Source organism: Vulpes lagopus, chromosome 23, assembly GCF_018345385.1.
Source record: "Vulpes lagopus strain Blue_001 chromosome 23, ASM1834538v1, whole genome shotgun sequence".
NCBI classification, from domain to species: domain Eukaryota; kingdom Metazoa; phylum Chordata; class Mammalia; order Carnivora; family Canidae; genus Vulpes; species Vulpes lagopus.
The window spans coordinates 15,059,921-15,076,189 of record NC_054846.1 but is presented as its reverse complement, the minus strand read 5'-3'; the positions used below and the strand labels follow the sequence as shown (position 1 = coordinate 15,076,189).

General features: G+C 37.9%; 1 protein-coding gene across 5 annotated transcripts in view; it reads right to left on the bottom strand.

Annotated features, from left to right (window-relative positions):
• The window catches only part of SH3D19 (SH3 domain containing 19), a 170,102-nt gene that overhangs the window by 82,735 nt on the left and 71,098 nt on the right, over window positions 1-16,269 (bottom strand). For 4 of the 5 annotated variants that reach the window (XM_041738610.1, XM_041738612.1, XM_041738611.1 and 1 more), the window contains exon 2: window positions 3,285-3,324. In XM_041738610.1, coding sequence (XP_041594544.1) covers window positions 3,285-3,324 — 40 coding nt within the window. Of the gene's footprint in view, window positions 1-3,284; window positions 3,325-5,084; window positions 5,233-16,269 lie in introns of those variants that run through there. The other variant, XM_041738613.1, reaches the window with a different exon arrangement.

Genomic DNA, 16,269 nt, shown 5'->3' with positions numbered 1-16,269 from the left:
TTTTAAATCTGGATTTTAAAATTCCAGATTAAACAAAAATTCAGTCTTTTTTAATCTAAAAAATTTTTAAGACTTTGTATTTTTATTACATTATCTGTTTTTGCCAAGACTTCTATGTGTATTATACTTGATGGAGGCACATACTGTCGGGATGTCTCACTAGTGATGACATATAACTTGACCACCTGATTAAGACTGAGATCACCGGGGCACTTGGGAGGCTCAGTGGGTTAAGTGTCTGCCATCAGCTGAGGTCATGATCCAAGTCCTGGGATCGAGGCCTGCTTCAGACTCCCTGCCAAGCAGGGAGCTTGCTTCTTTCTCTCCCTGTATCACTTCCCCTGCCTATGCTTTCTCTCTCTCTCTCAAATAAAAAATAATAAAATATTTTTTAAAAAAGAATGAGATCACCAGATCTATTCACTGAAAAATTACATTTCCCCTTTTGTAATTAAAAACTCAAAGGGGTACCTGGGTGGCTCAGTGGTTGAGTGTCTGCCCTTGGCTCACGTCATGATCCTGGGGTCCCAGGATCAGGTCCAACATCAGGCTCTCCACAGGGAGCCTGCTTCTCTCTCTGCCTGTCTCTGCCTCTGTGTGTATGTGTGTCTCATGAAAAAATAAAATCTTTAAGAAAAAAACAAAACAAAACTGGGGCTCCTGGGTGGCCCAGTCTGTTAAGTGTCTGCCTTTCACTCAGGTCATGATCTCAGGGTTCTGAGACCGAGCTCCACATCAATTTGCTTAAGACTCTCTCTCCCTTTCCCCATTTCTCCCCACTGCTCTCTCTCTCTCTTTCTCTCTCTCTCTCTCTCTCTCTCAAATAAATCGGTAAATCTTATAATTAACTAATTAAAAAATATAAACTTAAAAATACTTAAGCCAGTGTGAATATTTGTCCCTCCAATAACTTTTTTGCCTAACTTTTTGTAGCCACTGATGATCCTTGCCTGAATCAACTATTATACTAAGAATTATAAAATGATGATTTTCTGATTCTATGAGCTCTTCTGCACAGATTTTTAAAAATCCAATGCATTAGAATTTATTATCACTTTAAAATTTTTTTGATATTCAAATTGTCCCAAATTTGGCCAGTAGGTGGTTTTTGATACTGCCTCCTAGGCCTTTTTGACATGAACCATTAGTAAGCATTTCCTATCTTTCTGTCACACCATGAGCCCAGCCTCACCTATATACTATCCTCTCCCCAGACCCTGAATTAGCCATTTCTCCAAGGATCTCTGGTTTCTGGTGGTGGACACTAGCCTTTAGGAGGAACAAGTCTGCTAGTGTCTTCTACATACCAGCCCTTCAAGTGCTCAAAGCCAGTTACTTCTGTCCCATATACCTCCCCAAACCTCTACACCTAGGCTAAATTCACCAAACTCCTTACACAAGTCTTGCTGTAACTTAACTTTGATTTCTAAACTACTCTTCTCTTTCATATTCCTTGTCCCAACTCGGTGCGGTCTTATATTCCAGTGGTTCCCAACCTAGCTATACATCAAAGTCACTAAAGGACTTCTTTACTATAGAGATTCCCAGGATCAACTCACTCCAAAGTTACCAAATAAGAATCTCTGGGGTGAAGCATGGGACTCTGTTTTTAAGTTCCTCAAGTGATATCAATATAGCCAGTCCACTGCATACTTCAATTTTTCAAGACCTTGTGAATCCCAAATTGGATACAATATCAAGAAGTATGGTCTAGAGCTATGACTTTTCTTGGACATTCTATTTCTTTTAGTATAAATTGTTGCCGACATTTTTCTGGAAGGTGGAGACAATGGCATAAAATTTCTGACTTATGACAAATTTATGAAGAACTAAATCCTCAACACTTTTCCAAACATATTGTTAAGTTACAACTCCCTTATCTCCTTATGTGCCATTGGTCTTTCAGGCCTAAGTGTAAGGACTTACATTTATTCCAATTAAAACTTATATTGCTTGATTTATCAAACCTTCAGGGTCTTATGGATCCCAATTTTATCACACAAAGTGTTTTTTACCATTCCAACTTTATGCCATTCACAGTTAAACATGCTATCAAACTCTTCTTACATTGCCTTTTAAAAAAATTATTAAAACAAATCTTATAGACTTTTCTTTTCTTATAGAATTTTCTACAGTGGTGGTGGTGGTGACATAACTGTATGTATTCACAAACACTCACAGAAGCATACATCAAGAAGAATGAATTTTAATGTATGTGAATTATACCTTAAAAAAGATCAGCCTTACATTCCAAATAACCCACTGTATTTTTCTTCTATATTAGGTCTCACTAACATATTTTGATTGACAATCTCTGCAAAATGGAGGAATAACTAATGGAGTTTTCATAGACTTTGTATTTTTATTCAGTTGATGTCAATGTATTCTGGGTTTGATGCTTTGAAAAAGCATCAGGGTTTGGTTTACCACGCCAGTCAACCCAGTCGATGCATTATTACCATTTTATCAGTTACCACAACACAAAATGCAAAGAAGTGATGGGCTGTGAAATAAGGTTAAAATAATATTAAAGGAATTACAATTCTTCATAGAACTAGGCTAAAAAAAAAAATCAAAAATCAAACACAGGCCTGTCACTCTTGCATAGGAGTAGAAGTTAGAACATTTCCACCTGTAAGTTTGACAAGGATTTTAAAAAATACTCTTCAGTGCTGGTGAAGGTCTTGTGAAATACGTGCTCAGACAGTGTAAGTGAGGGGCTTAAGTGAAATAGCCTTCCTGCCTTAGATAGATAGAATCTATCTAACAAGAACTTAAAGAATTAAACTTAAAGAATACATATGTACTGAGAAAAACTAGAAAGATTACACCAAACTTTAAGCAGGAACCAGCCATCTCCAGCTAATGGAAGATAGACTGTTTTGTTTTTTAATGTTTTATATTAAAAAAGTTTAAAAAATTTCTACAGTGAGCCCATGTTAGTTTTATAATTAGGAAAAAAGAAATACATATTTATAAAAAAGATCAAAGAAAGGGGAAGAAAACAAACCACAAAGAAAGTAAATATGGAAAAAATAATTTTTTTTGGTAAAGATTTACCTGTCACTGATAGGAATTCTCAAGAAAAATATGCCTTTCAGGTAGTCAATAATTTCATAAAGAATTTTTGTTCAGAAAATGAACAATTTTCCTTTGTGAAGCTTATGTGAATGCCACAGAAGATTCAAATATACAGTAACTCTGTAAGGGATACTTGAACTGCCTCCAAATTTTTTCCAAATGAGAAGTGTTATACAGAATTATTAAAAACTATAAACTCATACCTTGAAGAACGGTGCTCTGGTTTATTTCGTTCGTTGCGATCTGTAAAGAAGGAAGACAGTTACATGTCAAAATTCTCTTCAGAAGCCCTGGAAAAGAAGTTCTTAAATACCAGCTGCCATACCATAGATTTCACAAAGGACTGTTCAAAGGTTGCTGTGTCTTACCCTGTATGAGGCTCTTTATCAGAGTTGAAAGGATTTGTCTGACATAAGAGGTAAAAGGATACAAAGCTAGGCAGGCATGTAAAGTTTTTAAGGTTTGTTAAAATCATCTACTTGGAAAGTGTATCATTACACATATTATTTCATTTTCAAAGATCTTTGCTGTTTTAAACACTTTACTAAACCCAAACAAATTTAGCTAAGGAAAGAAAGTAAGGAAACTGAAAAGCCACAGATTACTCAGCTCAAAAAAATTATTCCATGAATCATGGTTGGCAAAAGCTTCCAACAGGATAGGGAGGGGGAGAAAAATGAGCAGTCAGCTACAGCAGCATCTGCAAACACCCTAAGACCTCGTCCTTAACTCTCTATTGCTGAGAACTTTTCAAAAGTTGGATTTCAACGTTCCACTGATAATTAGGCCTAATGTGCTATATAGAGGGCAGTGGTTCTTGACCAGGAGCAATCCGCCTCCCAAGCCCCAAGAGACACTTGACAATGCCTGAAGACACTTTTAATTGTCACAACTGGGGAAGAAGGAACTACTGGTACCTAGTAGGTAAAGAGACCAGTGATGCATAAAATGTCCTACAATGCACTCTACAACAAAGAATTATGTCACCCAAAGTGTCAATAGCGCTGACATTGAGAAACTTTGCTATAGGGTAAGAGATAGGGCTGCTTGAAGTTTTCCCAGGTGCCTCTTTGGGCTGCTGTAAAATGCTGTTAATCAACCAGAAGACTATTATATATATGAGAAAGAACTACAAAATCCACAGGTCAACTTTTTTTGACTCCAAGTAACAATTTTTTTCAGTACATGCTTAAGAATAAACAAAGTGAAAGTCTCAGTTATGGAAAAACTAACAACAGAAATCAATGTGCAAGCCAAAATAAAATCCTATGCAATAGCTTTTTAAAAATCCTGTGCAATCTTATTAAAATATAGTTTTCTAAAGTATCTTCTGAATGAATACTAACGATATAGAATTTAATGGCAAAACAAAGATTGGACAAGAATTCTTTATTTCCCCCCTTAATTTTATTGCTCCTGGAGTAGCAAAAAGATACTAAAAATATACTATAAAACTTCTGGAGAAAAAAATAAAATAAAATAAAACTTCTGGAGAGAGTTATGGAAGAAGAAGTATAGGATTTACACAGTTAAATGTATTTATCAGTTCTTTCTGAATAGGTTCATAATGAAAAAGAAGTGTTTCTTTAAACCAGGGAGTTAGTACACAGGAAGTATGTTCTCTGAGAGACTAACAAGTAGGAAGATTCACAATAAAACATATTTGTTTAGATAAAATGCTCTCCAAAATGCACAATATTACTATGCTTTTAGTTCGTGTTTCTCTACATAGTGACTTAGTATTATTGCCGCTTTTAAAACTTTTGTTTTAATTTAACTTAGTTTTACAATCCCTCAAATAAAAACATCATGGTTTTTCACTTGTGGAGCACTAAAACTTTCAAAGTCTAGCAATAGAGCACACATTTAATCATTTTTTTTGAATCGTTCCTCTTTAGCTTTAGGCTGCTAGTTTTATTACCAAAAGTAAAATACCTCAAAGCAGAGCTGAAAACTGGACGCAGATCAGCTATCTTCAGTATTAACAAAGCAACAATTCTTACCTGTGGCTAACGATGAGCTAAAAATCTGCCCAGGATGCCATGTGACGTGGCTGTGATCTTAGTTTCGTAGAGTTTATTTAGGCATGTAATAGCGAATTCCCCCGCAAATCTGCCTAGTGGTACAACACACGGGAGGAGGGGAGAAACAGAGTCACAACGCACGTAAACAAGACTCAGCATCTGAGGGCTTCCCTCCAGGGCCTGTTCTGATTGGCAGATGTGCTATGACCAATCTGCACAGCTGGAATGTGTCCACTCGGGAAGCAAATGGCTCATAGCTCTCCTTCATTCTTGGTTAAAACAGGAAATTCTACAGTTGTTTTATACTTTGTGCTCTAAGGAAATATAAATGCCTCCCCACAGTACTTCCCTAATGAACGAGCTGATAATCTGTTGGAAGACATTTTAAACATTCCCTCCCAAATTCTCGGTGTTATATTCCTATGTAAATATACATACACAACGATTATAACATGTCACTCCTAAGACCCATATATTTGATGATTTGAGGGTAAGGGGTAAATTATCCATTGCTTGCAATATCCCCTGTCCCCCAGCTTGTGACAATGGAAAACAAATTAAAACACATGTTCTTGTCTTATTTTTTTTTCTCAGAGTGTACAAAGAACTGGATTTCACATTTTGCCCTAAGCCATTTTTAGCTTAAATACATATATGTTTAGTACGTGTCTGTTGTGTGTGTCTACAAAAATTTTTACATGCTTATTTTAAGCTAAGAAATCTCCATGACAGCCAAGACAATTGTGCAATTGTCAAGAAATAACATTAGTGGCGATGCTGAATTTTTGGCAAATCAATAAATGATTATTATTTTGGTCCAAAATCTAAGACTGAACAAAACAAAGCACCGAGGGCAGATTTGGGATCTGGATCTCGCCAACAATAATAAAACATTTGGATAAAAGTCCCTTAAGAAAAATGAGAACAGATCCATAGCAAATATGGAAATTTCATCTTGACTATAGTGCCTTAAGCATATGGATTTTATTTGTTTCAAATCAAATACTCTTTGGCCTATATCCCCCCAATTTTTTTCAGAGTTTCTAATTTTTAAGTAACTAGGAGAAAATATATTTGCAAGGCTTCTTGAGCTTTTGCATACTTAAGAATCATAGAAATAACTTACTATACCAAAGTCTCACCATTTATATGAAAAAAAAAGGGGTTATTAAAAATAAGAATGTTCTAACCCTAAAATTTAGTTGCCAAATGCTGCACATTTGTTGTAGATAATGCACTAACCCCAGGGGCCCACCGGGCTGTGTTATGATTTAGGTCAAAGATCAGTAGTACACTCTTAACATGAAGGTCAGCATGGCTGTAGAGCTACGTAAAAGTCTGTTGGGTTTATTTTGTTTTTTAAGATCTTATTTATTTATTCATGAGAGACACACACACAGAGAGAGAGAGGCAAAGACACAGGCAGAGGGAGAAGCAGGCTCCCTGTGAGGAGTCTGATGCAGGACTTGATCCCAGGACCCTGGGTTCATGCCTGGAGCCTAAGGCAGACGCTCAACCACTGAGCCACCCAGGCATCCCAAGTCTGTTGGTTTTGTAGGCATATGTCTGTCTGTCTGTCTGTTTCTCTCTCTCTCTCTCTCTCTCTCTCACACACACACACACACACACACACTGGAGTGGGAGAGAGAAAGAGAAAACCTGCTTGCATTCCCTGTTCTTACTCATCCATGTCTCCTGTTAATAAAGCTAATTGAGGAAATGGAAGAAAACCCCACAGGCAGAACAAAAGCAACATGAGGCAGAACTGGTGCCAAGGGTGCTGTTGGCTATGTGAGTACAAATGTTATTGGGAGATGTAAAGGAGGCAATGGGGGAACCCACAGTCCCTCAAGGAGATGGAGATCAGGAGAGCGATAGGAAGCTCTCACGGGCTGGTGACTCTGTAGGAGAATTCCAGTTCACCCAAATCTTCCTGCCATGACAACTTCTGATTCTAAGTAATCTGGACAGGCATGAATCCAATGTTTATGTACATAGGTGATATTCCACTTAGGTAGAAATGGGCCTCTGTTCTGGCAGGGACGGCATACTAGGAATGGCTGGGCAGAGTCTACTGATGTGTGACCATTCAGGGTGATTCTGAATCTAATAATACGACAAAACACTTTGAAATGAAGATGACAAGAATGCAAATATCATCTTTTGCTTTGATTAAAACTATGAAGAATGGCCAACTTAGAACTTATTAGAATCCATGGTAAGACATTTCAGGCTTTGAGGATTTGGCTTTGATCACTTAACTAGACAGAAAATCAAACCCTATTGCATAGGGAACTTAGACTACTAACTCAAGTTGGCAGTGGAAAGTCCTAAATCGTTCTTTGAAATTAGTGGGAAGACTCAAGTCTACGTGAATGAATACACACAGCCACACTCAGAGCAGGAAGTGGTATAATGGAACCTGCCTTGTACCTCACACTGGAGTATTAAAATGAGTATTTAAAATGAGTGTTATCTTTAAAGTTAGTATTATCTATGAAGGGATTCTGTACTATATTCCCAAGTCAAATTTCAGCTTGGGAGTATATACTCTATGTTATGTTTAAAAAATGGACCAATCCTATATAAATGCTTTGTATCATTCAGTACTAATTAAAGGATCCACACATTCTAAAAAAGAACTCCCTGCAACAACAATATCATTACCTCTTTACTTATAAGCAGAATAAATAATATATCCTTCCATTAGAAGAAGGAAGATATTCAAGATCATGAATCTTACTTTGATGACTCTTCGAAAGACTGGGAAAGGAGTTCCACTCAAATAATCCTATGGATAGAATTGTACATATATGAGATTGGAGTTTAGTAGTCTTTAAAAGGTTCTTTTATTTAGGCAAAGAAAACTGAAAATTTATGTCTACTTGAAAAGAAGCTAGGTTCATCCTACAAAGTTACTGATGTTAATGCTTATTTACCACCTCCTTCTAGCTCCATGTCACTACTGTCACCACTCTTAAGTATGTCTTCAAATTGATTTCTAGTCATTTTTGAGACTCCCACAGTAAATAGTTTAAAATAAATAAATTGAAGTATTTTAAAAGATTGTATTTGAGAGAGAGGTAGTATGTATGCATGCACAAGTGTACGTAAGCACAAGCAAGGCTCTATCACCAGCCTGAGATCATGACCTAAACCGAAATCAAGAGTTAGATGCCTAACTGACTGAGCCATCCGGGTGCCCCAGTATATTGCTCTTTTAAATGATAGGCTTTCAGGGACACCTGGGTGGCTCAGTGGTTGAGCATCTACCTTCAGCTCAGGATGTGATCCCGGGGTCCTGGGATCAAATCCGACATCAGGCTCCCTGCAGGGAGCCCACTTCTCCCTCTATGTCTCTGCCTCTGTGTCTCTTCTGAATAAACAAAATCTTGAAAAAAAATTTTTTTTAAATGATAGGCTTTCAATAAATATATATTTGCTGTTGTCAAACTTAAGAAAGTTACTCCTAAACACCAAGAAATTAAAGACAATCTCTGTGAGTTACCACTGCAGGAGGCGTATTACAGAGTTTACGTGATTGCTACCCACGCTTCTATGGGTAAGTAGAGAAGTTTAGTCTACAGCATTGTCAATACTGACACCTGTCATTAGTTCTAATTATCAAATGCCTAAACTCATTAAAATGCAGCACCCTAATCACACAGGGAGGGAGAAACTAGAGATGGAGGGAAGTTTTTTTTTATAAGAGAGTTATATTTCAACAGAGTAGATTGCCTCTGGAGTCTTTTCTCCTTCCCATGCCTACTGTGTTTTCCTGTATTTTACGTTTTCATCAGCACTTGTCAGGACTGTTGCGTCTTGACTGGATTTTCTGGTTCTAGTCTCTTTTCTTCCAGTTCTGCCTTCTTGCTGGCCAAATTCATACCTCAGAAAATTACAAACCTTAAGAGTTTGAAGAGAGATAATGACATTCCATGAGATAATGACAGTGACATCCTCAGCACTTTGCCTATGCAAAGTAAGCACTCAATAAATGTCATCAGCTGCCATCTTGCTAAAAGGCCAGCTATTTACTAGTGGTAGTGACTGGTCCTGCCTGTGGTGATTGCACAAGTTACTTGGTCTCTCTAAATCTTGGTTTTTCTCAGTACACAAGAGGAAAGAATGCTATCCTGAGAGATTTTGTGAGGATAAATTAATGAAAGGGTATAAAGAACTTAGCTTCACACCTGGAACATAAACTCGATGACCCTGTTACAACTCCTCCTTACCATCTTTAGTGCCTGGCTCAAACACACCACCTTCTTCATGAAACTGTCTCTGACTCCTTTTTCTTTTCTGCATCCTTGTATTCAGTTTCCTATTGCTGCTGTAACAAAATATCATGAACATAGGGGCTTATAACAAAAATTGACTATTTTATAGTTCTGGGGGCCAGTAGTCAACATAGGTCTCTTTAGGCTAGAAGTCAAGGTATTTGCAGGGCCACATTCCTTCTGGGAGCTCAAAGTAAGAAGCTGTTTCCTTGCCTTTTCTACCTTCTCAAGGTCACTAGCATTCCTTGGGTGGTGGCCCCTTCCTCCAACCATGTGGCATCTTTACTTCTTTCTCTCACTCTGACTTCCTCTTCTGCTTCTCTTTTCCACTTAAAGGACCTTTAGGATTATACTGGGCCCACCAGGATTATCCAAAATTATCTGCTTGTGTCAAGGTCTGTTGATTAGCAACTTTAATTCCTCTCCACTATGCAATATAACATCTTCTCAGGTTCCAGGCTTTAAGACGTGGACATCTTTGAGGGGGCAACATTATTCTGCCTACCACATCCTATCTGAATTCTCATATCATCTATATCACTCACATGACACTTAGCATATGTGTCTTATTATTTAAAGTTTTAGGTATGTGTCTATCACCTTATCTAATCAGCGTGTCTGATAAAGGCAGGACTCTTTTTTTTTTCAAGATTTTATTTATTTATTCATGAGAGCTATACACAGAGAGAGGCAGAGACACAGGCAGAGGGAGAAGCAGGCTGCCTTAGGGGAGCCTGATGTGGGACTCAATCTCAGGACCCCAGGGTCACGCCCTGAGCCAAAGGCAGACACTCAACCACTGAGCCACCCAGGCGCGCCCCCACCTTCTTTTTAAAGGAAGCTCTATGCCCAATGCAGGGGCTTGAACTCATGACCCCAAGATTAAGAGTAGCATGCTATACCAACTGAGCCAGCCAGCCACCCTGGCAGGACTTTATCTTAACTCTGCTTCACAGTCAGCCTTCTGTAAACATCTGTTGATAATGGTAATATCCAATGCCCTTTCGTTCCCCTTTCTGCCTTTCTGCCTTGTCATTTAGGCTGGAGTCGGTTCAATGATTATCTTTACTGGTGAAAAAGTTGTCCTAAGAATGCCCATACATATTTTTACTTTTTATAAACACAGTAGTGATTCAAGAGTCACCTCTGCCCTAGAATGACCCACATTTGGTCTATTCTTGTCTCAAAGTAGTTCTCACCAAACCAAACCATACATCGGAGGAAAAAACCACAGCACAAGTGAATTCCAGGAAGAATCACCTATTTGGCAACAGACGCTGCTTCCAAAATAATTTTTCTTTAAGGTGGTTCAACTGAATCATTTTGATGACTGAGTTCAACTCGCTATTGAATCCGGCTTTTTAAGTTAGTAGTTTCAGAGATGAAAAATCAGAGCCACCATCTACATCGCCCCTCTTCCCCACAGGGCGCATCTGATAAAATTCAGGAAGACGGACAGTTTTACCAGTGCCTCTCAAGTCCTGCAGCAGAAATGGAAACAGGCTGAGGAACAGCCTTGGTGTTCCTTCCTCAGGCTCCCTAATGATTCTCTTAATAATTACTTTCAGGCCTTTTTGTTGTTGTTCTTGTTACAAAATAACACTTTTTAAGCAAGTGAGATTCCTGATTCAAGGAGGGATAAAAAGACCTTTCAGTTAAATTTAAATCTCTAATCCCCCAACTACCAAATTAAAAATATTATACCCATATTCAAAATATTAGGTCATTCCTAAGAGTTTTTCTAAAGGAGTCATAAATTTTACCTAGAATCAGGTATTCTAGAAGAAAGGAAACCTGAGAAAGTGACCCAAGGCATTTCTTTCAAAGTTTTCCAAATTATGACAACTTCTAGGATAGTCACAAAGCATATTAGTATCTTAAAGGTTCTGAGAAACCCTGCAACTAAAAAAATTTAACTTTGTTTAACACAGTATTTCCCAAACTAATCTGAAGATGAAACATTTCTCACAAAATCATAATCAGTATCTGGTAGCCTAGCACACAGTGTGATCATCACCATCTACTCCCCTGGAAATCCAAAGTCCTTTACCCAGAGCTTGGTGTTTGTATCTCCATGGCCAGCACCATGCCTGACGTGTAGGTGGCACTTCTCCAATGAACTCAACTCCGACTGGTGTAGGGCCAGGTACAGGATTCAAATACAAAGGGGAGTAGGAACCTCCATTCCAATCCTATCAGGTCAAGCCCTGGTCTTTTAAGATGATCGCATTTCCCTCACTTATTTATCTTTGATTTTGCCGTTGTTTAGGTTAATTTGTGCATCTCAAGAATGACGTGTTCCATAAAGATGAGTATACTTAGCGACTCCAGGTATCTACTACTGGGTCATATCCACGATGGCAAATTAATAAATATTTCAGTTTGACCACCCAGACAGAGGTTAATAAGTGCAGGCACCTGAGGTCAGACAGCCTTGTTTTGAGTTCTTGCTTCATTAGTAAATGGCCTCAATGTCCTTAACAAGATATTTACGTTCTGTAAGTCTCAGTATCCACATCTGTGAAAGACGGTAATAGTGGTACCCACCTCATCAAGTTGAACAGGGAGTAAGTGAAGAAATGCATATAAAGGACAGTATGCTTGCTGACTAGGACAAATGCCTCGTAAATGTTTACTATTATGATGATAATATTAGGGAAGCAGATTAATCATAGAGTTCATAGTACTGTGGCTACAATTATTTAAAAAGGTTAATTATCCTTTGTCCAGTATAGATTTTTTAATTCTGTAGGATTTTTTCTTTTGCTTATTACTGGACAAGAGGACAGAGCTGTACTAATAAATAATTTCCACATCGTCTCTTATCCAATCGCTCCAGCCTCTTATCCTTTTGAACCAAGGGCTAACTATAAAAAATTAATAAATCTGGACTTTCACTTTTCTTCATTTTCCCATTGCAGCCTCTGACAGAAGTGATAAATAAGCCCTAAAAGTAAGCAGCAGGAAGGAGAAAAAGAACTCAACTCAAAGGCAGACAGAGGCAGTTCCTTCAGGATGAAAACTGTACCAAGCATGGATCACCACCTCTCCCATTCCTAGTTCATCCTGCAGGTATTAAGCCTTCGTAGTCACTTTCTGAGACCCAAGAATTTTAAAATAAGTTTCCTGAGTAGGATTAATGAGTGATACAAAGAAAGAAAAATAATTGATAAAATATTTCTATTAAAATATATATTATGTATATATCTATATATTTATAAAATTACTGAAATGTGCCTCCGTATCTTAGGATACTATGGATTTCTTTTACAAGAATTCAGAGAACGAGGATTAAAATTGTTATTTCAGGTGTTAAAGGATAGATAACATCTCTAACCACAGGTTGCTTTTTCAGCTGTTAGGGTAAAAATAATAAAGATCATTTTTTTCTTTAAAGGGCAAAAGGCTCATTCTTATGGTCTCCTCGTCCTTTAGTTTTGATTAATTCACAGATGTTGCAGCAACGTTTTACCTCTTTACACCTGTCTCTGCAAAACATGCAAATATCAGAAACCATTCTAACCAAGAGACTGCTTCATTTGCAGGGAAGCAGGAAAAAAAATGGAAGATCACGTTTTTCCAATTACCATACACATCTCACTCTGATGTAAGATTATTAGGCTGTGCAAATCTTTCCTAAACAGAAAAAGGATTTTTCTGATCTGAGTCTTCAAACAGATTTTTATCCACAGTGGGGCAGTCTTGGTCTCTAATCTAGAATGACGAATTTTTTTGTTCCTTTTAATGAAGAAAAGGTAAAGTCACATCCAGCCTTGCTACATTACCTTACGTAGGGATAGAGAATGTATTCTCTGTACACCACACACATTGCTTCTTGCAAATTCAGCCCACCAATCTCCTTCCTCTCCACTCTATTAAACTCCCATCCACATGACCACGTTCAAAAGGCTACTGGGACACAAGCAAGGAGAATGCCCAATTGTCTCATTCTATTCTTCAACCATACAGAATGCCTCTAAAGTAAGTGTGCAGTTCTGATTTTTCACAGTTGTAAAGACACACAGGATCTTTAAGAGGAGACCTAAGAGACATCTGCAATCTCAGCTTTGAAGCCTTATTTGACTCCCCACAGGCAAAAACAATGCTTCCCCACCTGCACCACCACATAGTGCCTAGCACCCGTATCAGCACTGACCACATTTTGAATCACCTTATAATTCTCGTTATCTATGTCTTATTGCTTCTACTTTATAGTTCCTTCAAGACAAGGCCTTTATACACTTTGTAATGGCTGGCAGAGCACCTTACACACAGTAGGTACAACCTAAGAATCTACTGTAGAATATACTGGTATGAGTCCTCTCTAACACCTCTGCAAACTGGAAATTAGCTGAGCTTAAAAAGCCTTTGTATTGTCTGGTGTTTCTTTTGGGGGTGTGAGGGAGCAGTTGTTATTAATTCATGGAGAAGACAGATTGCACATTACCATGCAAAAGCTTCAAATAATTTTGATTCAGAATGAAAGCATTTTGTGCAGCTTCAGAGTCGCAGAATTAACAAAACACTATATTTGTGTAATGAAAAATGGACAGTTTAAGGGGAGGAAAAAGCAATAGAATTATTACAAAGAAGCACAGGAAGCTACACAAAGGATTCACTCTGTGGCTCTCAGGTCACAAAACAGTTGAAATAAATTCAAGAATTGGCTATCAGCATAACAACAACGACAACGATGAACAGATATTATTCATCAAGTCTTTACTACGTTAGAGGCATTCTAATGTGGTCCCATTTAATCTTCATGGGATTCCCATGATGCAAGTCTTTTCCACTTTATTGATGAGAAAGCAGTCTCAGAGAAGCTAGTTTAAAAACAAAGGAGTATGAATTTTCAAACCTGGATCTGAAGAATCTCAAAGCCCCTGCTCTTTCCATTGTATCAGAGGGCTGGAGGTCCCACTCGTTTGATAAACTACAAGGGTAAAAGTGTAGAAATTATGTTCGCCACAAGCCACACTTATATTTCAGTATCTGACGGTGTGTTTTTTAGAGACTGAATCCAGGGCCTCAAATTCCTTCCAACGGTCTCTGAGGTTTTCTTCAGCATCACAAAACAAACACCCTCTCATAAATTCCTAAGAATACAGAAGATTTTGCCTTGGGCATCTTATGACAAGATACCTGTGCTGGGAGAATAGCTCCAATTCACTACCTTGTGCCATCAACAATCTTATGTTACTAACATTTAATCTATGGGTTCAACAGAGTATGGACACAGATGCATGATGATAGGGACAATTCATTATAAAATTAAACAGATTACAAGACAGGTTTGAATTCTGCTTGGACTATTGCTTGTTAATTCCTGTATTTTCAGAGTGAAAATTTTAGGAAAAAAAAATGACCTTAAATAATTAAGTTTTTATACAACAGCAATCTGGGTCTTGGTGATTTTCTTTTCAAATATAATTAGCCATCTTTTTAATTGCAACACAAAATGCACTATTAATAATGATAGTTAAACACACACAAAAACTGGGCAGTGAGGAGGAAGAAATATTAGCCACATATCAGAAATTGGCTCGGGGGGCAGCCTGGGTGGCTCAGCGGTTTAGCACCACCGCCTTCAGTCCAGGGCCTGATCCTGGGGACCTGGGATTGAGTCCCACGTCAGGCTTCCTGCGTGGAGCCTGCTTCTCCCTCTGCCTGCTTCTCCACCTCTCTCTCTCTCTCTCTCTCTCTCTGTGTCTCAGGAGTAAATAAATAAAATTTTTTAAAATATTAAATAAAAATTAAATAAAAAAGAAAGAAAGAAATTGGTTCTGGGGCAGCTTATGTGTCATTTATGCAAACCAGACTTTGAGATATCTTGGGTTTGCCAGTCATCATTATCTAAGATTTCCACACCACTCCACACCCAGACCCATTGACACGTTTGAAATATGTTTGTTTGCATCATTCCTGGGTTAACCCATGCACCACAAGCAATTAGAAAATAGGTCTGAGAAACAGCGGATACTTCCAGTAATCTGGAGATGAAATACAAATCCAATTGTACTTTATCATACTGGAGATGAAATACAGATCCAATTGTACTTTATCAGAAACCCACATGAGGTGTTGTATGCTTTCTTCCCACGGAGCTGTGGTGTTGTTGCCATGAATGCAACACCTGCAGATGCAGGGGAGTGAGATCAACCTTAGCCATCCTCCGGCTCAGTGAGCTCAGGTACAGACCACTCTGATCTACCTGGCTCTGGTCCAGAGAAAAAAGAATCAAAGATAATGCTGACTGTCTTGGAGGATAAGAGACTGTGAAATACTCTTGGTACACAACAAAAGCTGCATTCAACAAACTACAATCTTTGTTGAGACACAAGAGCAAATAATTTCTAATGCACACTGTGAGTACAAAAAAAAATGCAGAAGAACCCTAACATTGTTAACTGATGTCATGAGAATTTTAAGAATCCACAAAATCTTTAACAAAAATACTTGCATGAATTTCCAGATTTGCACAAACTCTCAAATAATTTCACCAAAATCATATTTCCTGTGCATATCTATATAGCATGAGTTAACTGTATTTGCAACTTTCATGGCAGTTTTATCATTCACTTGGACTGGTGTACTTGCCTTACAGCAGGAATAAAAAATTCCTACATCAGCTGTTCCTGATGTTCCTACATCAGGGATTCCAGTGAATAATCAAATGGTGAGTATTAAATAAATGAATGCCCAAGAGCTACTAAAATATAGGATTATAAGAGAAGGTTTAGTTGTGACTAAGAAATCTTCAAGGCTTGCCAGAATAGATAGCATTTGGTTTGAGCATAACTTTAAGTTGGCAAAATTTGAGAAGTAAATACGGGAAGAAAGGCATCTAAGTTTAGGAGAACTATGTACTACATAATAGTAGTGGA